The following is a 21126-nucleotide window of genomic DNA, read 5'->3' on the forward strand; positions in this document are numbered from 1 at the left end:
GTGAGATGATATCTCATTTAGGTTTTGATTTGCACTTCCCTGATGATTAATAATATTGTGCACCTTTTCATGTACCTGTTCTGTTGGCCAGCTGTGTGTTTTCTTTGAAAAAAAATGTCTAAATCAGATTTTTTTTTTGATGTTGACTTGTATGGGTTCTTTAAGTATTTTGGATATTAACCCTTATTTAAAATATAATTTGCAAATATTTTCTCCAATTCCATAGCTTGACTTTTCATTTTCTTAAAAAATATTTTTTGAACACAAGATCTTTGCCTTTTCTTCCTTCCTCCCTTCCTTCCTTCCTCCCTCCCTCCCTTCCTTCCTTCCTTCCTTCCTTCCTTCCTTCCTTCCTTTGCCAATCTACATGGCCTATGGAATCTCAGTTCCCCAACCAGGAACTGAACCTAGGCCATGGCAGTGAAAGTGTGAAGCCCTGACCACTGGACACCAGGGAGGTCCCTCATTTTGTTGATGGTGTCCTTTACTGTGAAGAAGGCTTTTAGTTTTATGTAGTCACACTTGTTTATTTTTGATCTTGTTGCCTTTGCTTTTGGCCTCAAATCCAATAAATCATCACTAAGACTGATATCAAAGGCCTTTTTTCTTTTTCCTATTTTTTCTTCTAGGATTTTTATGGCTTCAGAACTTATGGTCAAGTCTTTAATCCATTTTGAGTTAATTTTTGTGAATTGTGTAAGATAGTGTTCCAGTTTCATTCTTTTTCATGTCACTGTCCAGTTTTCCCAACACCATTTATTGAAGACACTGTCCTTTCCACATTGTGTATTCTTGGTTCCTTTGTCAAAAATTAATTCACCATATATATTTCATTTTATTTCTGGGCTCTCTCTTCTGTTCCATTGATCTCTGTGTCTGTTTTTATACCAATACCATACTGTTTTGATTAAATAGCTTGGTAATATAGTTTGAAATCAGGAAGCATGACACTTCTAGCATTGTTCTTCTTTCTCAAGATTGCTTTGGCAATTCGGGCTCTTTTGTAGTTCCATACAAATTTTAGAATGGTTTGTTCCATATCTGTGAAAATTTCCATTGGAATTTTGATAAGGATTACAGTGAATCAGTAGATAGCTTTGGGTAGTATGAGCATTTTTACAATATTAGGTCTGCTGATCCTGAGCACAGAATATCTTTCCACTTATTTGTGTCTTCTTCAATATCTTCCATCAATGTCTTATAGATTTTAGTGTACAAGACTTCCACCTCTGTGGTTGTTTTGGATATTTTATTTTTTTGGTGCAATTATAAATAAATAGAATTGTTTTCTTAATTTCTCCTTATGGCAGTTTGTTGTTGAAATGCAACTGATTTTTGCATATAGATTTTGCATCTTGTAACTTTACTGAGTGTTTTAGTTGTAACAGTTTTTGATGGAGTCGTTAGGGTTTGCTATACATAATATCAGGCAACCTGCAAATAGTGTTAGTTTTGCATCTTCCTTTCAGATTGAATGTCCTTATTTTCTTTTTCTTGCCTGATTGCTCTGGCTAGGAATACCAAAACTATGTTGAATAAAAGTGGTGAGAGTAGGCATCTTTGTCTTTGTCTGATCCCAGAGGAAAAGCTTTCAGTGTTTTACAGTCAAGTATGATATTATCTGTGGGCTTCACATATGGCCTTTAGTATGTTGAGGTGTGGTACCTCTGTACCTACTTTTTAAAGCGTTTTTTATCACAAATGGATGTTGAATTTTGTCAAATGGTTTTTGTGCTTCTATTGAGAGAATATGATTTTTACCTTCATTTTGTTTATTTGGTGTATCACATTGATTAATTTGTGAATGTTGAAACATCCTTGCATCCTTGGAACAAACCTCACTTGATCATGGTGCATGATCCTTTTAATGTATTATTAAATATGGTTTTCTAATTTAATTTTGTTGTTTCATCTAGAAGGGCTTTCATTTGAAGTATCTAATCCATTTACTGTAAATGTAGTTACTGATGTTGTTGGTTTAGTATCTACAATTTACTTTCAATGACCCACCTGCTTTAGATTCCTTTCTCTCTTCCTTTTTTCCTTCTTTTGTATTAAACAAATCTGTTCTTATTCCAGATATTCCTTTTTTCCTTTGATTTTCAGCAGCTTTACTAGATGTGGAGGTTTTCATAGCCTTCCATCCATTTTTTAAAATTCTTAGTTACTAAATCTTCAAATATTACTTCTGCAGTTCTGTCGCTCTGTCTCTGTTTCTCATTCTCACCCTCCTCCTCCTCCCCTTCCCCCTCCTTCTCTTTCTCCACCTTCTTCTCCCCCTCCGCCTCCTCCCCCTTTCCCTCCTTCCCCTCCTCCTCCTTTTCCTCCTTCCCCTCCTCTTCCAGCCCCGCTTCTCACCTCTTATCTCTAGGACTCCTGTAAGTCACTAATTCTGTGCTGAGTTCTATCAAAAATTCTTTTAAACCTATTCATTTAATTCTACATTCTAGACATTTTCTTTTCAGTTGGCAACCATTCCTTTGATTTTTTTATAGTTACAATTATTTGTTAAATTTTTTCATCTTTTCACCTGTGTATTCTCTCCTTTCCTCTTTTTTCCTAAATACATTGATCATAGTTAAAATCCTTATCTGCTGACTCCAACATCTGTATCGTGTGTGTCTCTGCCCTCTCCTCTTCTTTTTTTTTTTTTTTGCACTTTAATTTGTCATGTCATGCCATCTCTTTATGTGCTATGCAGTTTTTTTTTTATTGAAAGCTAGAAATCGTATATGAAAAACAAGATACTCCAGATATATTTTCTAATGCCTGAAAGGATTCATATTGTGTTTTGTTAAGCAGGTGGGAGGAGGGGTGCAGATCACTCAAATATCTAAATATTACCTAGAACTGAGCTGTAACAAGTCTGGGTTGCAGTTTTAGTAGCATTCGGTCTGCCTCTGATTTTCCTCTGTCCCTATGGCATGGGTCTTCAGAGATTTCATTTGAGAGCCTGGATGTTTTGGTAGCTCACCACCCAAGAGAATAAGGGAATAGCCACTCTGCTTTCCAAGATTTTTTGAGATAGTTCTTTGGGCTCCTGCCCTTCACAGCTTGTATACTGGGCAGATATTTGAGGAGAAAACCTGCTATGGGAGAGAGGCTCTCAAGTCTCCAAATTGTTACTCCAGCACCAGGTAACCCCCAAATTATCCTGGTTTCTCTGTCCCAGCAGGAGTCCTCTGCTATCCTGAGCCATTAACCTCACACCAAATTGAGAAAGTCCCACAGAGAAAAAGAAGCTGCAGATCCTTGGCTAACATTGAAATGATTTCCACTCTTTAAAATTTTAACGTATTTAGTCCCTGTTGTGTCCAAAAATGTGTGATACCTTTACTTTAAAGAAAAAAATTTTTCCAGCTTTTAAAATTGTATCCAGAAAGACCATTGGCTGCTGTGAACACCTCTATTCTTCATGGAAGTAGAAAATTTTAGGTTTTATTCTCTACTTCATTATTAACTTGAAGTGCAACACTGATAGACATTATTTAACCTTTCTTTACATCACTGCTTATGCATAAAAGGAGAGAATAATAACAGTGTGCCTGTCAATATTGTTTGTTTGGGTGCTTTTAGAGCAGGAATAGAACCTATTTCTGCTCTGTGGTAAAGTTAGAAATTCATTTTCCCCCTAGAGAACAAATAACCTCAAATGTTGAAAATAGTGATTCCTGACATGAAGTCCAAGGAAAGATTATATTTATTTGGGAGAAGATGCAACATTCTCTGATTCCCAGTGGAATCTGGCCAATATCAATATCATCTACCATCATTTCTCATGCAAGGTTGTCCAGCCTGCTCAAAGAGATTATATATTTTTTGAAACTAAGTATCCAGATCTGGAGTTTGAAGCCTAGAGTCATAAGTGAAATATGCTGGGGTAAACCATGGCATCTCACAGGTCATTTGCTTTTCAGTCCTGAGTGACGATACAAAGGAGAACTTCTAAATGGTAGAGGATTCATGGCTGCTCCCTGAGGCTTCTGATGAGGCCAGTTCCTGACTCCACTCCCCTTGATCTAATCTGTTGATCTATTAGGTCAACAGCAGCAAAGTGTGTGTGGTTTATAAGGAATCCATCCAGCTGCCAGCCCATTCCTGTGACTCTGATCTCCTCTAACTGGTCAGGGTAAAGAGACTAGCATTTCCTGTATGTCTTTCTCAGATGCTATGCAGAACTCTACAAGTCAGAAGGTTAACACTCATAGGACCTGGGTAACCCCTTCTGTTTCACACTACTCAGTAGAGTAGTATTTCCTGCTTTTGCCCATTGTGCACTTCATTATTTTCTTATCACTGCTATGAGAAATCAGACCCAGGTGTTGACCTAGTGCAGTGACTCCATTTCTGACCTAGCAGGCTCTGCAGCCTAGGGGAGAGCCTCACCAACTGCTCAGGTGAGGGTCCCACAGGAACAGAAGACCCTTCTCATTCCCTGTGTCAGGGCCCTACTGTCCCATTTCTCTCTCCTCAGACAGCAGACAAGTCCGCCTGGTGGACGGGGGCAGTCGCTGCGCCGGGAGAGTGGAGATCCTTCACCAGGGCTCCTGGGGCACCATCTGTGATGATGGCTGGGACCTGGACGATGCCCACGTGGTGTGCAGGCAGCTGGGCTGTGGAGAAGCCCTCAATGCCATGATGTCTGCTCACTTCGGGGAGGGATCAGGGCCCATCTGGCTGGATGACCGGAACTGCACAGGAAATGAGTCCCACGTATGGAGGTGCCCTTCCCGGGGCTGGGGGCAGCACAACTGCGGGCATGACGAGGATGCAGGAGTCATCTGCTCAGGTACGGTCAGTGCATTGTCCAGTGGCTGAGAGAATGAAAGTTCCAAGGAAGCTTGTATCTGATCACTGGGGCAATAGGAGATGGATGAGCTACAGAGGTCAGAGACATCTACACACCCTCCCTGAGTGCACACTCCATCTGTGAGTGATGGGCTTCATTTACTTGCCTCTTATAAGTCTGCTGTTTCTTCTCCAGTGATCTTACCTGACTTTTAATCTATTATTCCAATTCAAATTGATCTTAATTTTTTTTATAATTCATTGTTTTTGAAGAGTGAAACATTTGCAAATCACCACACACACACTCCCTTTGCATAGTGAGCCTATGGGAGGGAGGGACAAGAATGAGGATGCACTTTCCTCAGTGGAGTTGTTTCTGTACGTAGAGTGTGAGACTTTATTTTGCACTAGGTTAGCAGAAGTGGAAGCTCAGGGGATATCGTTAAAGAAATTGGAGAGGAATTTACAGGTTTGTGCCAAATTGCAAGTCTCCCTTGAAAATTTAGATGTAAATATTCATAGCTCTTTGGCAGGTAGGACCAGAGGACTGTGGATGAAATGCTCTTAGTCATAGGTTCTCCTTCCATTGTTACCAGAAAAGATTTTCTCTCTGTTTTTTCTTTTAAAACATCTGTATAAAGTCAAACTTTGAAGGAACACCATGCACTGGTAAGTCACTGTGTGCTGATAAGTCAATTGTGGAAGCAATAAAATATTAAGTTGTGTGTTGTATGGTAAAAGATTACATAGTTTTCACCTGATGACTTCAATGATATAAGATAGTTGCATTTGGGGGCTTATTTGATAGAAGTAAGAGTAAGGGGACAAATGTAATTTTTGAAGAAGGTGGAAGAGACTTATAGTAGCTGGGAAGGAGACGGATGGCAATGGGAGCTGACAAAGGCACATGTGAGGTTCTCTGAGCAGCACTGAAAGTCCAGGTGTGGTGTGGAGGACGCCATGTGTGCTTAGGGACCCACGAAGTCTGTACAGCAAGAGACCAGACAAGGATATATCTGACCATGTTTTCATTTTGCCTTCGGTGGGGTTGATTCTTATAAATAAATAGCCCCCTGAAGGGGCAGTTTCCCTTTCTTTGGTTATCCAAGTCTCTCATAAACTCTTCAGAGGGCTTAACACTGTCTACTTGTTTTTCTCCTCCACCAGAAGTGAAGCCCCATAAAGATAAAAACATTGTTTTAGTGAGATTTACATTCCCAGCATCTACTAAAGTTCCTGGGACACGGTAAACTCTAAAAAGGTGTTTGTATTTGTAACAAAACCACATGAAAATGGACTCTCAATATTGCCTTCAAATAACTTTCTCCTACTTAAATATCAGACCTATGCAGGTAGTTCAGATATGCCTGCTTTGAAGCCTCTCCTGTCTCTCCATTGTCATCATTTCCCAATCAGATGTTCATTTTTTGCCTATTTTTGGGCCTCTAAGGACCCACTTTCCTTGCATTTTCCTGTGCCTTGATGGAAAGGTCATCCTGATCATCTCTGGCTTTCAGATGTGAATGGGGAAACCAAGGGTAGAGGGCAAGTTTGGTCTTCCAGGAAGATACTTTGATCTTTGTGGATCTCTAAGTGGCCAAATACCATGTGGAATAGAGACATTTCCTATACCTCAGGCAACACAGTACTCTATTCCAGTCAAAATAGTAGAAGTCCAGAGTGATGGATAAGGAGCCAGAAGGTACAGAGACAGGCGAGGCTGATGGTCAGAGGCCCTGAGAACTGGTCTGGATGAAGATGCATCACAGCTGCAGGCAAGATAGAGAAGGCCGACTTGGTCAGAGGGAGAGAAATGAGCATGTGATGCAGATGATAGATGATAAAAACCAACCCAGTCACCCTTGCTCTCTTGCTTCCTTGGATAAAATCAAGCCCCAAAATTATAATAATGAGAGGGGACATATCCTCTGGGTCCCAGAGCCCTAAGCAGAAGCTGAGATATAGAAAATTGGGCTCTCTCAGGTTCAAGCAAAGATGCAGAAAGAGTACTTTCCTGAAGACCTGGCCCCCTGCTCTCCCTCCTATGGCTCAGGTTGTTGTCTCTCTTGCAAATGGACTAAATTTGGGAAATGGAGGCCCCCTCTGTGAGAGAAGAACAGAGGTGAAGCACCAAGAAGAGTGGGCCATGATGCATAGTGAACACCAAGCCTGGAGGAAGACCAGATGCTGTGCAGTAACCTGGGACATGAGAGCACAGAACAGACAGAAGAGGCTCAGTCTCTAACTCTGCAGCCTTGAACAAGTCACTCTCGTGACAGGCCCTCCCAGGCTCTGTCTTCTCGGGTCTAAAATAAGAACATATTGTTCAACACCTCCAATGTTATTTACAGCTTTGAACATCTGTTGATCTTAACCCTGAAAGAGGCCATATTTTGCTTGGTGTCTTACCCCTTTTGATTGAAGTAATGGTGCGTCTGTATCTCATCATGTTAATAACCCAACATGTGAACCTAGTTCTCCACAGTGCAAGACACAGATTCCAAATTTTAGGGTTTTTTTTTTTTTTTTTGTCACCTTCAATTTTTGTTCTGTTGGTCCTTTGGAGTTTCTGTGGTTTTAGGTTAAATATGTTGATTTTATATTCAGTAGTCCTTGATAAAACTGCTTTTCCTCTGCCATTTCTTTTGCTTGGGAAGACTTTTAGAAAAGTGTCCTGACATTTTTCAGGTCAGGTCAAGAAGACCGATTTCCATTAAAAGGGCAAGAAGCTGGACAGGATTTAGCCTGTATTCACCCTAAAACTTTCACTCACTCTCCTCAGAGGAGCCAGTCAGGAGTTCAGTGAGGAGCCCCATGTCAGTCAGGGCTTCTTTAGCCCTTATTTGTACAGAAACTTCACTTACTTTCCTAAAGCATATAAATGGTACCCAACCAGGGAGTGAGGTCCTTGGTGAGCCCAGATTCTATTTTATGTCAGATGACAACATCTATGGAACTACTGAATTATTAAAACTTCACTTCTCACTAACAATACCAATCTTGGGTAGATATTAAAATGTCCTTAGCAAATCATAGACCAGTGAAAGGGTTTCTGTCACATCACAGAGGCAAACCACTTCAGTCAGCATGGAAATGTGGGCACATGTTAGCTGACAAGCAGAAAAAAATTATGTTAATGAGAAAGCCCTAGAATGAGTCTTCTTCACAAGCAACACTATTCTTCAAAGAATATATATAATTCATTTTTTCTCTCAGTGTCTTATGCTTCACTTCTGATATGTATATATTTAACTTCTATATAATTTATCTTGGAGATTTATATCAAGTAGGGATTTGATCTTGTTGTTTTAAAATCTATCCCTAAGTTATTCAGCACTCTTTATTAAACAGTCTATCTTCTTTAATGATTTACAATATTATCTGCTTCAAACAGTAAATACTTATGTGTGTGTGTCTTTGAGTCTACTCGGTATTTATATTCTGCCCCATTCACTCTATTGTTACACACACATAATTGGTTTTATTATTTTAATACCTTATCCCCTTACATCAGCCGTCTATTTCATAAATTTTCTTGCAATGGCACACACTTATTTTTCCACGTAAATTTTAAAATCAAGTAGAAAATAAAAAAGAAACAATAATTTGTTTCAGAAGACTCTCTCCTGATGTCTGTAAGACTTTATTGATTATTCAGAATATATTTGTGTCTAACATGTGTCAGGCTACGTAAAATAGCATGCAAGCAATATCCCTTTCTTGTTCTTTCCAAATTTGTAATCTGGTGGGATTAATACAGAAAATAACAAAGTGTTGAGTAACAATCCTTTAATTACAATGTGTAACTTATGACCAAACTCCCAACCAGACCAGACTGGGCTCCTAACCTGGGCCTCTCTGGGGAAGTGGAAATGGATAAATAACAAGAGGCAAACAGATCATCCTCTCACCATTCATACTTGTACAATTGCAAGCTAATCCTTTAAGTCTTTAATTTCTGTGGTGTATTTCCTGCTCTCTCCTGCTCTCTGTAGTAGATTTTTATTCAGGTAGAACACGCTTTCCGAATCTCCACATCATATGCTTCAAAGTTCACATACTTATGTATTCAGAGTCCTTTGCCAGAAAAAAAATTCCTCCATGCACATAAATAATCATGAGCATGCTCAGAAACCAGGCAAGGGTGTTAAAAAAAAGTGATCTTTATGAGGTGGGGTTTTATTTTTTTCCATTGGATTACCTATTCTCCATCCAAAATATGGCCTCTGAAGGATCAAATCATGATCACGAATCTTTTCTTTGGTCTCCCCCTTTCCGTTTCATACTCTATCCACTCCCACTTTAACCTACCACTCACCCCACCCGCACTCCACCTCTAGAGAAGTTCTTCCATTTGGAGTCTCCCTTCCATCCATCCGTAGCTCTGCAGATTGTTTTTTCTTGTCTGCAGTGGGAGAAATGGGAAAGGGTAGCAGGGTTAGGTGGTGGATGGGAGGAGCATAGGGGATAAAATGTGTTAAAAATCTTTCTATCTTTCATCCATTTTGAGCTTTTTGGAACTTGGAAATCTCTAAATTATATATGGCTTGTTTGCTCTCTGCTCTCTTCCTCTCCATCTCCTTTTTTCCATGCTGGCTATTTCTTGAGACTCCAAATAGGAAAGGAATATGCAGTTAGCATATACATAGGATTAAAATACATTAAATTACCTTCACTGTTAGCATTTGCTGAGATTCCCACGTCTTGGAAGAAAAACCCTAGTATGAAGTAATCCACGAACTCAGCTGTTTTGCATATTCCCACTGAGAACTCGCTCTCACCCAGGTTCACTGATAAATCCTAGGCTTTCAAGAAAGATGGCTGGGACGAGCCCATTCTTCTCCTATGACTCTGAGCTTTCTTCATATCCAAACTCATCTGTGGACAACTTCTTTTTACAAGCAAGTCGCCAAAGAAATTCTTGGAATTTTCCACCATCAAAAATTATGAGAAAACACACATGAAATCATAATAGCAGGCTTGTTATAATATCTAGATTTCCTCCCTGAGCCGTAAGTCTGTCTGTAGTTTGATGTGGACTCACAGATCCAGCCCTCAAGACTTTCCCTAGTCTCAGCAACTTGAGTATTGGCTCCTGAGAGAAAACTGGCCAGAATTCTAACCCCAGAAATCTCAGGATGGCCTTCTAACCTTGTCTGCCTCTTAGGCTTCGAACCTCTTGAATCCCATGGGCCTTTTTCACTCTGGGTTAGTTCAGCTCTGCACCCAAGTTTGATGCCCACCACAGAGAAGTTTTCTTGGGTCCTGTGTTTTCCAGGCCCCTGGATGAGCAATTCACATTCCTAACTAACCTCAAAATACACATTCTTGGAAATCAGCCATTCCAAACTGACCCTGGAAATCCTTGTGAATTTCTCTTTAGATACTCACTCATGGAAATGCAATTCTGACAATAATTGTCAAATTCTCTCTCCATGCCCCACTCCCAGAAAATAAAAGCTTTCACATTGTTGCCTGTGACATAATGTTGCAACTGTCAAACCAGGTTCATGAACAGTTATTAAGTTTATTGTTGTTGTTGTTGTTGTTTTTCTCTTAGGGTTTGTGCATCTGGTTGGAGGGGGTGGACCCTGCTCAGGGCAGGTAGAAGTGCATTCTGGAGAAGACTGGATTCCAGTGTCTGATGGGAATTTTACACTCCCCACTGCCCAGGTCATCTGTGCAGAGCTGGGATGCGGCAAGGCAGTGTCTGTCCTGGGACACATGCCTTTCAGAGCATTAGAGGGCCGGGTCTGGGCTGAAGAGTTCAGGTGTGAAGGGGAGGAGCCTGAGCTCTGGTCCTGCCCCAGAGTGCCCTGTCCAGGGGGCACTTGTCATCACAGTGGAGCTGTTCACCTTGTCTGTTCAGGTGAGATGCACATCAGGACATAACCTCCCTGCTTACAGAGTTCAGGTGAGAAAATCATGAGATTTTGCTGAAATCCTGTCTTCTTCTACCAGTGTATGCAGATGTCCGGCTCATGAGAAATGGCACCTCTCAGTGTGAGGGGCAAGTGGAGGTGAATATTTCTGGACGATGGAGAGCGCTCTGTGCCTCCCAGTGGAGTCTGGCCAATGCCAATGTTGTCTGTCGTCAGCTCGGCTGTGGAGTCGCCATCTCTACTCCTAGAGGACCACACTTTGTGGAAGGAAGTGATCAGATCTCAACAGCCCGATTTCACTGCTCAGGGGCTGAGTCCTTCCTGTGGAGTTGCCCTGTGACTGCCCTGGGTGTTCCTGACTGTACCCATGGAAACACAGCCTCTGTGATCTGCTCAGGTAAGAGCGAGGGAAGGGCTACTACTACCCAGGATGCTCCTGGAGTGAACTGTCCCCAAGAGCAGAGAGTGTAGAAAACTGGCTTCATAAGCAAGATAGTTCATGGTGAAATATGGTTCTTCTCATTGTTCATTCATTTTTCAGGTTAGGGCAAGAAGTGTTAAGGGGAATAATATATTTTCAAGCAACATTATTATTCACTTATAATCATAGAAACAATGTATAAGCAATAGGTGTATACATTAGTCATGTACCCCAACCCAGATCAACAAAGAGAACATTAACAGCACCAAAAGCAGTCACTGTTGCCTCCCCATAGCTATGCCCTCCCTCCTCTCCATCAAAAACCCGCTTGCCTAACTTCTATGACCATAGGATATTTTGTTGATTTTTGAACTTTGTATAAAATCATGCAGTACGCCCTCTTTTGCGTCTGACTTCTTTGACTCAATATTATGTTTGGGATTCACTCATGATGTTGTTTATAGCAGCACTTTATTCATTTCTGTTACTGTAGAGCATTCCCTTGAATGATCACTTGACCGTGTATGGATACATTCAACTGATGGTAGAGATTTGAGTTGTTTCCAGTTCTTGACTACTACAAATATGATGCTACAGCTTACCATGACAATGACGTTGGATGCAAATATGTGTTATTTATTTAACCCTTGGTGTTTTATTTTCATTTTCTTAATGGTATGGTGTCCTTTGATGATCCAAGTTCTTAATCTTAAGGAAATATAACTAACCAACTTTTCTCTATATATTTAGTGTTTCTCATTTCCAATTTTAAAATATTTATTTATTTTTATTTATTGGCTGTGTTGGGTCTTTTTTGCTGCGGGCTTTCTGTAGTTGCAGACAGCGGGGGCTACTCTTCATTGTGGTGCGCACGCTTCTCACTGTAGTGCCTTCTCTTGTTGCAGAGAAGGGCTGTAGGTGCACAGGCCTCAGTAGTTGTGGCACATGGGCTCAGTAGTTGTGTCTTGCAGGTTCTAGAGCGCAGGCTCAGTAGTTGTGGTGCACAGGCTTAGTTGCTCCCCAGCATGTGGGATCTTCCCAGACCAAGGATAGAACCTGTGTCCCCTGCATGGGCAGGTGGATTCTTAACCACTGTGCACCCAGGTTAGCCCCTTATTTCCTTTTAAAAAGAACTTTGCCTATGCCAAGACCATGAAAACATTCTCCAAGAGTGTATTATAGAAGTTTAATCATTTTCTCTTGCATATGTACTGATAGACTCATTGTTTAGTTCTTATTTTCAGCTATTAGTTTCTTAGCTCTAGAATTATATTTTATTTTATTTTATTTATCATTTTTCTGCCAAGATACACATTTTGTCAGTAAATTCCATGAGCACTTTATTCATGTCTATTTAAATTCTCTGTCAGGTAACTCTACTAGTTGTGTACCCTGGAGAATCATTTCTAGTGTTTCATTTTTCCTTTTGGTTTTTTGTGAGATATATTTTATATAAGTATTTTTTTTAAAAGACAGGCATTGAAGATGAAAAAGTGTAGGAATCCTTTGGAAGGATTTTATTTTGCTTCTTCTACTTAGGGATAGATTTAGGGATAGAACAACTTATTTAATTCATTCTTATGAGTTAAATTGCATTTTCAGTGCAATGCTTGGCTTAAAACAAAAATTGTAGCATTGTCAGAAGCATAACTCTCCATGGAGAAGGTGAACTCTAAAATTAAGTTAACTTTACTGATGTGTTCCTGCTTTCATCTCAGACTTCATCACTAGGTTATTATTTAGCTTAATTCAGTTTCCTGATATTCAACGCTCTCAGCCCTTTGATCATTGCTGTTTCTGCAGGAAACCAGACCCAGGTGCTGCCCCAGTGCAACCACTCCCTGTCTGAACCAGCAGGCTCTGCAGCCTCAGAGGAGAGCCCCACCAACTGCTCAGGTGAGGGTCCCACAGGACCAGAAGACCCTTCTCATTCCCTGTGTCAATGCCTCATTGTCCCATTTCTCTCTCCTCAGACAGCAGACAGCTCCGCCTGGTGGACGGGGGCAGTCACTGCGCCGGGAGAGTGGAGATCCTTCACCAGGGCTCCTGGGGCACCATCTGTGATGATGGCTGGGACCTGGACGATGCCCACGTGGTGTGCAGGCAGCTGGGCTGTGGAGAAGCCCTCAATGCTACGGGGTCTGCTCACTTCGGGAAGGGATCAGGGCCCATCTGGCTGGATGAACTAAACTGCACAGGAAAGGAGTCCCACGTGTGGAGGTGCCCTTCCCGGGGCTGGGGGCGGCACGACTGCAGACACAAGGAGGATGCGGGGGTCATCTGCTCAGGTTTGCGCTGCACACTGTCCAGAGTCTGGGGAGCGGGTGGGGGCATGGAGCATGGGGGTCTGAGCCCTGAGGGAGAGTTGCTACAAAGGCCAGGGAAGGAAGCTTCCTCCCGTGGAGCCTGATTTCTAGCAGATGAGAAGATTAGGTGCTTTCACTTCCTTCTGCAGCAGCTGAGGTTCTGGTCCTTTCTTCACAGCAATATCTGCTGACAGAGCCATTTCTTACAGTTTTCACTTGAAAGCTGGGTTCACTCTTCAGTTACCTATGGTAGTAAAATCTCGAGAATGACATGGTAATGAAACCACAAATTTATTATTTACAGTTTTGTATGTTGGAAGTGTGACATGGGTCTCAGTGGGCTAACATCCAGGTGTCCACAGGGCTGCATTCTTGCTGGAGGCTCTGGGGAGGAATCCTTTTCCCAGCCTTTATTAGTTTCTAAAGGTGCCCTGCATTCCTTGGCTCAGAGCCTGCTTTCTTCCTCCTCAGACAGGCAAGAGTGCCACTTCTAACTTTTTCCTCAGTCACATTTCCCTCTGACTGGAGCTGGGACTGGTTATCCATTTCTAAGGATAGTGGGTCTAAGGATGTGATTAGACTGGGCTCACGTGCTTAATCTACAATATTCCAGCTGAATCTCAGCATCCGAAGTCCTTATGTGAATCATAGCTTTAAAGTGATTTGTGACAAGTAAGGTAACGTATTCACAGGTTTCACGGATTAAGATGTAGACATTTTTGTGTCCATTATTCTGCTTACCTCCCCAATATCTGCACCACACCCCTTTCACACACTCTTTTAGAGGTTTTCTTGGGATGTAGCGTTCAGCTCCCCCTCCTCGCAGGTGCCCAGGCTGGTCTTCCTCTCTGCTTGTATGCACTATGTCATTGTGGTAGAAATAGGAAAAGAGATATAAATGGATAAAATTAGATAAAAGTGAGTCAAATTTCATTCTTGTCACCTAGTGAGTGTCTCCTCATCTGGGTCAGGGATGAGTGTCACAATTTCTGGGAGAGAGGGAAACCCAGAGCACTGAGTGGAGGGCTCACTGTGTCCTGTTTCCTCCCTTTCAATCTCAGAGTTCCTGGCCCTCAGGATGGTGAGCGAGGACCAGGAGTGTGCTGGGTGGCTGGAAGTTTTCTACAACGGGACCTGGGGCAGTGTCTGCCGCAGCCCCATGGAAGACATCACCTTGTCCATCATCTGCAGACAGCTTGGCTGTGGGGACAGAGGAACCCTCAACTCTTCTGTTGCTCTTAGGGAAGGTTCTAGACCCCGGTGGGTAGATGGAATCCAGTGTCGGAAAACTGATGCCTCTCTCTGGCAGTGTCCTTCTGATCCTTGGAAATACAGTTCATGCTCTTCAAAGCAGGAAGCCTATATCTTGTGTGCAGGTGACTTACTCTCTCTTTCTGTGTGTCTGTCACAAGCTTGTAGGATGTTGTTAGTGTGATTTTATATTTTCAAATCTAAGTGATGACATTAGGTTTAGCCTATAAAATGTGTGTGAGTGTGTGTGTGTGTGTGTGTTTTATTTGTTGTGGAAAGTGGAGAGTGATATACAATATAAAGAAACACAGTTATTTCACCTGGTGATAAGATGCAGTGAATATCTCAGCCCATTAGATAATGAAGCCTGTTTTTCACATGTCATTTGGACCAAGCCAAGGCCCTTAGATAATCTTGTTTGGGGATGAGACCACCTCTAGCTGCCCCTGATCCAGCACTTCCCATTGTTTGCTCCTGCAGGAAGGAGACCTAAGAGCTGTCCAACTGCGGCCCCCTGCACAGGTACACCAGCCCCTCCCTCCTCCCCTGTGACTCCCAGGGGCTCCTTCCTTCCCATCAGGGACAATAACAGGACAGGATGCTGTCTTTTCAGAAAAAGACAAGATCCGACTCAGGGGAGGAGACAGCGTGTGCTCAGGGCGGGTGGAGGTCTGGCACAGCGGCTCCTGGGGCACAGTGTGTGATGACTCCTGGAGCCTGGCAGAGGCCGAGGTGGTGTGTCAGCAGCTGGGCTGTGGCCATGCCCTGGAAGCCGTGCGGGACGCGGCATTTGGCCCTGGAAATGGGAGCATCTGGCTGGACGAGGTGCAGTGCGGGGGCCGGGAGTCCTCCCTGTGGGACTGTGCTGCGGAGCCCTGGGGGCAGAGCGACTGCAAGCACGAGGAGGATGCTGGTGTGAGGTGCTCTGGTGAGTGGAGGGGCTTGGGATGTGGTCTGGTTGAGCTGGGGCAGCGCCAGGGCAATGGTCTGGGCTGGGGTGTGGTGGGATTTGTATTCAGAAAGCACCCAGGCGCTGTAGCTCTGATCTCGGATGGGGGAGCTAGGAGGACTCAACACCGATGCTGTGGTGACTGAGGGGTGATTTTAGGGCTCAGTAGGGAAGAAGGCTGCCCTGCATCCTGGCCAATTCCCGTGCTCCAAACCCCTGTCTCTCTCTTTAGGTGGAAGAACAACTTTGCCCCCCACTCGAGCAGGTACTGTGCCATAATCCACGGGCAGGGGAGATATTCAGAGTCCTGGGACCTGCTGTGTGGACTCTCTGACAGAATTAGCCACTCAGGAGAGGAAAGATCTTGAGGAGCCACTGGCTGGTGGGGGGATCCAGGGCATTTTCCTTGGGAAACTCCCCCCGCCTTGGTTCAATGCCAGAGTTTCTCATGCCTTTGACCCAAGGGAGGCTGGTTCATATGCTGCAGGATCTAAGGCTTTCCTACCTGCCCACGAGGGTCGCTCCTCATCAGAAAGGTGCCGGTTCCAGGACTTTTTTTGTTGCTCTGGTCTCCTGAAGCCCAAGGAGAGGAGTGAAGCTGGGAGCCTGGCCCTCAGAGGCTGTCTCAGCAGGGAGGCTCGCTGATAATCTCTGGCTCTCCCTCCGTCCACGCTGGCTGGAGTGGAGTTGAATCATCTCAGGACAAGACCTGGGGGAGCCCAGTCACTGTCAGTCCAGTTGTGTCTGAGGCTGGGACTTCATTGTCCAGAGCTCCCTGCAAATGCTGGCATAGGGAGTTTCCCTGTGCCCAGGACCTTCTCCAAACCTTCTTGCTTTTTCCTCCTAAGGGACCAGACCAGGCTCAAATCCTGTTCTTGGCATCTTCTCCCTACCTGGGATCCTCTGCCTTATCCTGGGGGCTCTTCTCTTCCTGGTCCTCATCATCCTGGTGACTCAGCTGCTGAGATGGAGAGCAGAGCGCAGAGGTGGGCTGTAGCGGGTACTGGGTACCATGGAAAGTGTGTGGAGACAGGAAATGGGGCCAGGTGTGAGGAGGGGAAACCTGGGCCAGGTCTCTCTTTTTACCCCCATGAGTCTGCAGAACTCCATCTGCTGCATCTTAAACTCTAAGGGCTGAATATACAGAGGTTCTTAGGATTGAGATATGAGCCCTCATAAGTCATGGCCTCTTCTGTGAGACCAGAAGAAGTTGGGCTGAGCTGTGGGTTCAGGGTCACACAAGGGCAGAAGGTGCAGACATGGTGCATAGGGTGGCAGGCTCTGCAGAGGTCCCGGCAGCTCTGAGGGGTTTTCCACATGTGAGTCTTGGGGAGATGGAGGGTTAATCCCGCTGGTTCAGAGTGTCTGGGTTGCAGTCTCTGACCTGCTGGTGGTTTCTCAGCCTTATCCAGTGTAGAAGATGCTCTTGCTGAGGCCGTGTACGAGGAGCTTGATTACCTTGTGACAGCAAAGGAGGATCTTCTGGGCAACACAGGTGGGTGTCTCTGCCCTGTCCTCCTGGGACCTCTGGTTGTCAGCCACCACTGGCTGTGAGCCGTCTTCTCAGCATCTCAGACCCCACATCTGCCCCAGGTTCACAGAGGCAGCCCCTGCAAATGTGGCAGGATGGCCTCTCTGGAACCCCTGTGAGCACCCAGCCTCCCTCTACAGGGCAGGAGCCAAGCCTGCCCCGCATTTCTTCTCAGCGTCACACAGGTCCCATGGGTGTGGGGAGGGTCCTTCTGTTTGTTGTGTGATGTTTTCTCCACACTAGGGTTCCCATCAGATGACTCAGTGACTGAACTGCCACATTACACTGGGGACAGTGAGGACCACGGTGACTATAGATCTGCTGCAGGTAGTAGAGGTGGACCTGCCTCGCTGGGTATTGCGGGCAGGAAAATTTCCCTCATAGAGATGAGATCCAAGCAGAACAGTCTTCCTTTGCCTGAGACTAGAGGGATCCCTTGTGTCCAGATGGGCCCCATCCTCCCCCTTCTCTGGCTGTTCTGTGATGTCTCATGTTGGGGCTGGGCCCTCTGTATGCAGAATCACCCTCATTTATTCAAAACAGGCAACATTGTTTTAAGAAATAACATCTGGAGAGCTTCGTTTGTCAGAATATTTTAGTAATGCTCATAGGTGTAATAATTGCTTTGAGACATATAGTTTTAGTCAAGAAATATTGATATTTGTACAAACATTTTTGGGTTTATGGGCACATTAAAATGAAATACAGCCTTAAAAATAATCTATTAAAACAAGGAATGAACAATGCCTCCATTTAGCATCTCAGAAACTCTGGGTCAGAAGTGATCTTAGGTATTTCCCAGGCCAACGTACTTACTGTGGTTTCATCTGATCCCCTTGTCTGCCCTTGAAACCCCCAGATGACAGGACTGATGCCCCTGGTGAAGGTTACGATGATGCTGAAGAGGTGCCAGTGCCTGGGGCTCCTCCCGCCCCCCAGGGAATCGAGGGGGAAGTGCCCCCAGTGAAGGAGAATGGGGTGAGGGCCTCTCAGGCAGGTGAGTGGAGTTAGCTGATCTCCTGTAGTCTTTGGTCTCTGTCCTGGAAAGGGTGAATTTGAGCTCTCAATGCCCATCCTTCCTATGGATTCCAAGTTTGGATAATCTCATATGTTTGATAGCATCACCTCTAATATATGCCTTTCTTTAATGCTGTCAGAATCCTTGGGAGGGAGGAATCCCTCTATGTTCTTGGGATCTATGTTTCCATAATGAAACATAAATTTATCAATGTATCCTTGATGTGCTTGCATTAAGACTTGTAGATTAATTGAGCATATTCACTAAACCTAGAAATGGAACAACTGTTCTCATAACACCTTTGTGCTGTCTTAAACATGAAACATAGGTAGAGATTTAAAAAAAGATATTGCAGTATTGGAATTTGTGAAGCATTTTGATAATTTAAGAGGTACTGTGTTCATATGTTACACTAACGTATTTTTAAAATACATTTATTTATTTATTTATTATTTATTTATTTATTGGCTGCATTGGATCTTCGTTGCTTCACTCGGGTTTTCTCTAGTTGTGGTGAGTGGGAGCTACTCTTTGTTGCAGTACACAGGCTTTTTATTGCCGTGGCTTCTCTTGATGAGGAGCATGGGCTCTAGGCATGAGGGCTTCAGTAGTTGCGGCATATGGGCTCAGTTGTTGTGGCTCACAGGCACTGGAGCACGGGCTCAGTAGTTATGGCACCTGGGCTTAGTTGCTTTGCAGCATGTGGGATCTTCCCGGACCAGGGATTGCACCTGTGTCCCCTGCACTGGCAGGCAGAGTCTTTTTTTTTTTTAAGAACTTTTATTGAGATACAATTGATATACAATAAACTGCATATATTTAATGTGTACAATTTGATTTTTTTTCTTATTAGTAATGTATATATGGCAATCCCAGTCTCCCAATTCATCCCACGCCAATCCCCCTACCCCCTGCTTTCCCCACTTGGTGTCATATGTTTTTCTCTACATCTGTGACTATTTTTGCCTTGCAAACTGGTTGATCTGTACCGTTTGTCTAGATTCCACATATATGCGTAAATATAAGATATTTGTTTTTCTCTTTCTGACTTACTTCACTCTGTAGGACAGTCTCTAGGTCCATCCATGTCTCTACAAATGTCCCAATTTCCTTCCTTTTTATGGCTGAGTAATATTCCATTGTATATATGTATCGTATCTTCTTTACCCATTCATCTGTTGATGGACATTTAGGTTGTCTCCATGTCCTGGCTATTGTAAAGTGTGTTGCAATGAACATTGGAGTGCCTGTGTCTTTTTGAATTATGGTTTTCTCTGGGTATATGCCCAGTAGTGGGATTGCTGGGTCATATGGTAACTCTATTTTTAGTTTTGCAAGGAACATCCATAATGTTTTCCATAATGGCTGTACCAATTTACATTCCCACCAGCAGTGCAAGAGTGTTCCCTTTTCTCCACACCCTCTCCAGCATTTAGTGTTTGTAGATTTCTGATGATGCCCATTCTAACGGGTGTGAGGTGATACCTCATTGTAGTTTTGACTTGAATTTCTCTTATAGTCAGTGATGTTGAGCAGGCAGGCAGATTTTTAACCACTGCACCTCCAGGGAAGCTCGACATTAACATGTATTGATACAAATCTATGATATACGGTGACCTTAAAATTAAGCCATGGTGGTGGACCATAGACTAGAATTTGTGGGCAGCTAAGGGCTAATCTGCTCCAGACGGTTCAGTGACCAGGAGAAGAAGGCACTCATTTTCTGGAAAAGAGTATTTCTCCGACTGAGGGCCTGTGTGTTTCCTGGGGAGGGGCCATCTGTGGATGCTGCCTGTGATAGTATTTGTGGGCATTTGGGAACACAAGTCAAGGTGGCTAAGAGCAGAGCTGGGATGTCAGTGAGGAATAGAGATTTCTCCTGTCTCCGGTCTTCCTCTCATTCTAAATTCACATCTGTCAGTTGTGAAAGGGGGAAATATTAAATTTGTTTTTATTATCGTTGCCATTCTTGGGGCATCTCCTTGTAGGTTGTGTAAGCCAGGAAGCAGGTCTTCACAGAGCTCCTGTGTTGGGCACAGATATTTTAATATCCTAAGTTTTTCAGAAGAGCTGAGGCCCCAGACCCACACTGACTGGATCCTGATAGGACAGCCTGTCATATCTGTGCTGTAACTGACGTGAAATATGCTGAGCCTCCCTGAGCACAATCCAGTCCCTAGGGATGCTCTGCTGTCACCACTTACTTGACTTGCTTCTACCACAGGGCACTGTCCGGTCCCTCTGTCTCAGTTCTAATGAAACATCTCTTTGCTATTTCAGGCTCTTCTCTGCGCTTCTCTAGAGAGGCGGCTGATCCTGGGAGAGGAGAAGAGAGCCTCCGGCTGCTCCAGGGGGAGAGGGGGGACGCTGGGTATGATGACGTTGAACCAAGTGCCCCTGAAACAGCCATGGTGGCTTTCCCATGATGTTATATTAAATGTGAGATGAGGCCTCCGATATTCTAATTGCCTGTGTTCCAATAGAGTATTGCTGACCTGTAACTGGGTTATATGGAAATTGCTGAAAATGAAATATTCTGAATAAAGTAACTTTTTGCTTTGTTGATAATTTAATGTTTCATGTCAAATGAGGATTGGTCCTCAAGCAAAATACAAGGTGAGTGAACTGACTTGTTTTCTCACCTCCCGCAAAGGCTAATGAAGGCATGACTTTGTGAGATGCAGAAATGCTCCAGGTCCCTGTGACTTAGACAAGGGACTCAAAACTTGGTCCTCACTCATACCTCATTCCTAGCAAGATGAACTCATGGCAGAAACTCAGTCCTGAACATTCTTGTATGCTCTTTCCTGAGATGTCACATCACCTGTTTTAACCAATCTTGGGCACCAGATTGAGTTTGAGTTTCAAGTTGAGGGTGGGAGCTTGGCTGGTGGAAGAGGATGAATACAGCTTTCCTTATCCTGCCTAATTTTTCATGGGTCCATTAAAAATCTAATTCTTCATAATTACCTTTTCCTTT

At 43.7% G+C, this 21126-nt stretch overlaps 1 protein-coding gene across 1 annotated transcript in view; it reads left to right on the forward strand.

The window, feature by feature from the left end:
- The window catches only part of LOC130843078 (antigen WC1.1-like), a 62771-nt gene extending 42199 nt beyond the window's left edge, over window positions 1-20572 (forward strand). Inside the window, exons 8-21 of the mRNA XM_057719734.1 lie at window positions 4475-4789; window positions 10349-10657; window positions 10750-11067; window positions 12895-12987; window positions 13065-13379; window positions 14459-14773; window positions 15129-15170; window positions 15262-15576; window positions 15830-15862; window positions 16446-16583; window positions 17000-17092; window positions 17372-17455; window positions 17988-18125; window positions 20427-20572. Coding sequence (XP_057575717.1) covers window positions 4475-4789; window positions 10349-10657; window positions 10750-11067; window positions 12895-12987; window positions 13065-13379; window positions 14459-14773; window positions 15129-15170; window positions 15262-15576; window positions 15830-15862; window positions 16446-16583; window positions 17000-17092; window positions 17372-17455; window positions 17988-18125; window positions 20427-20572 — 2654 coding nt within the window. The remainder of the gene's footprint in view (window positions 1-4474; window positions 4790-10348; window positions 10658-10749; window positions 11068-12894; window positions 12988-13064; window positions 13380-14458; window positions 14774-15128; window positions 15171-15261; window positions 15577-15829; window positions 15863-16445; window positions 16584-16999; window positions 17093-17371; window positions 17456-17987; window positions 18126-20426) is intronic.
- Window positions 20573-21126: the final 554 nt, after the last annotated feature.

The sequence above is a fragment of the Hippopotamus amphibius genome, unplaced genomic scaffold, assembly GCF_030028045.1.
Source record: "Hippopotamus amphibius kiboko isolate mHipAmp2 unplaced genomic scaffold, mHipAmp2.hap2 H_2, whole genome shotgun sequence".
Classification (NCBI taxonomy): Eukaryota; Metazoa; Chordata; class Mammalia; order Artiodactyla; family Hippopotamidae; genus Hippopotamus; species Hippopotamus amphibius.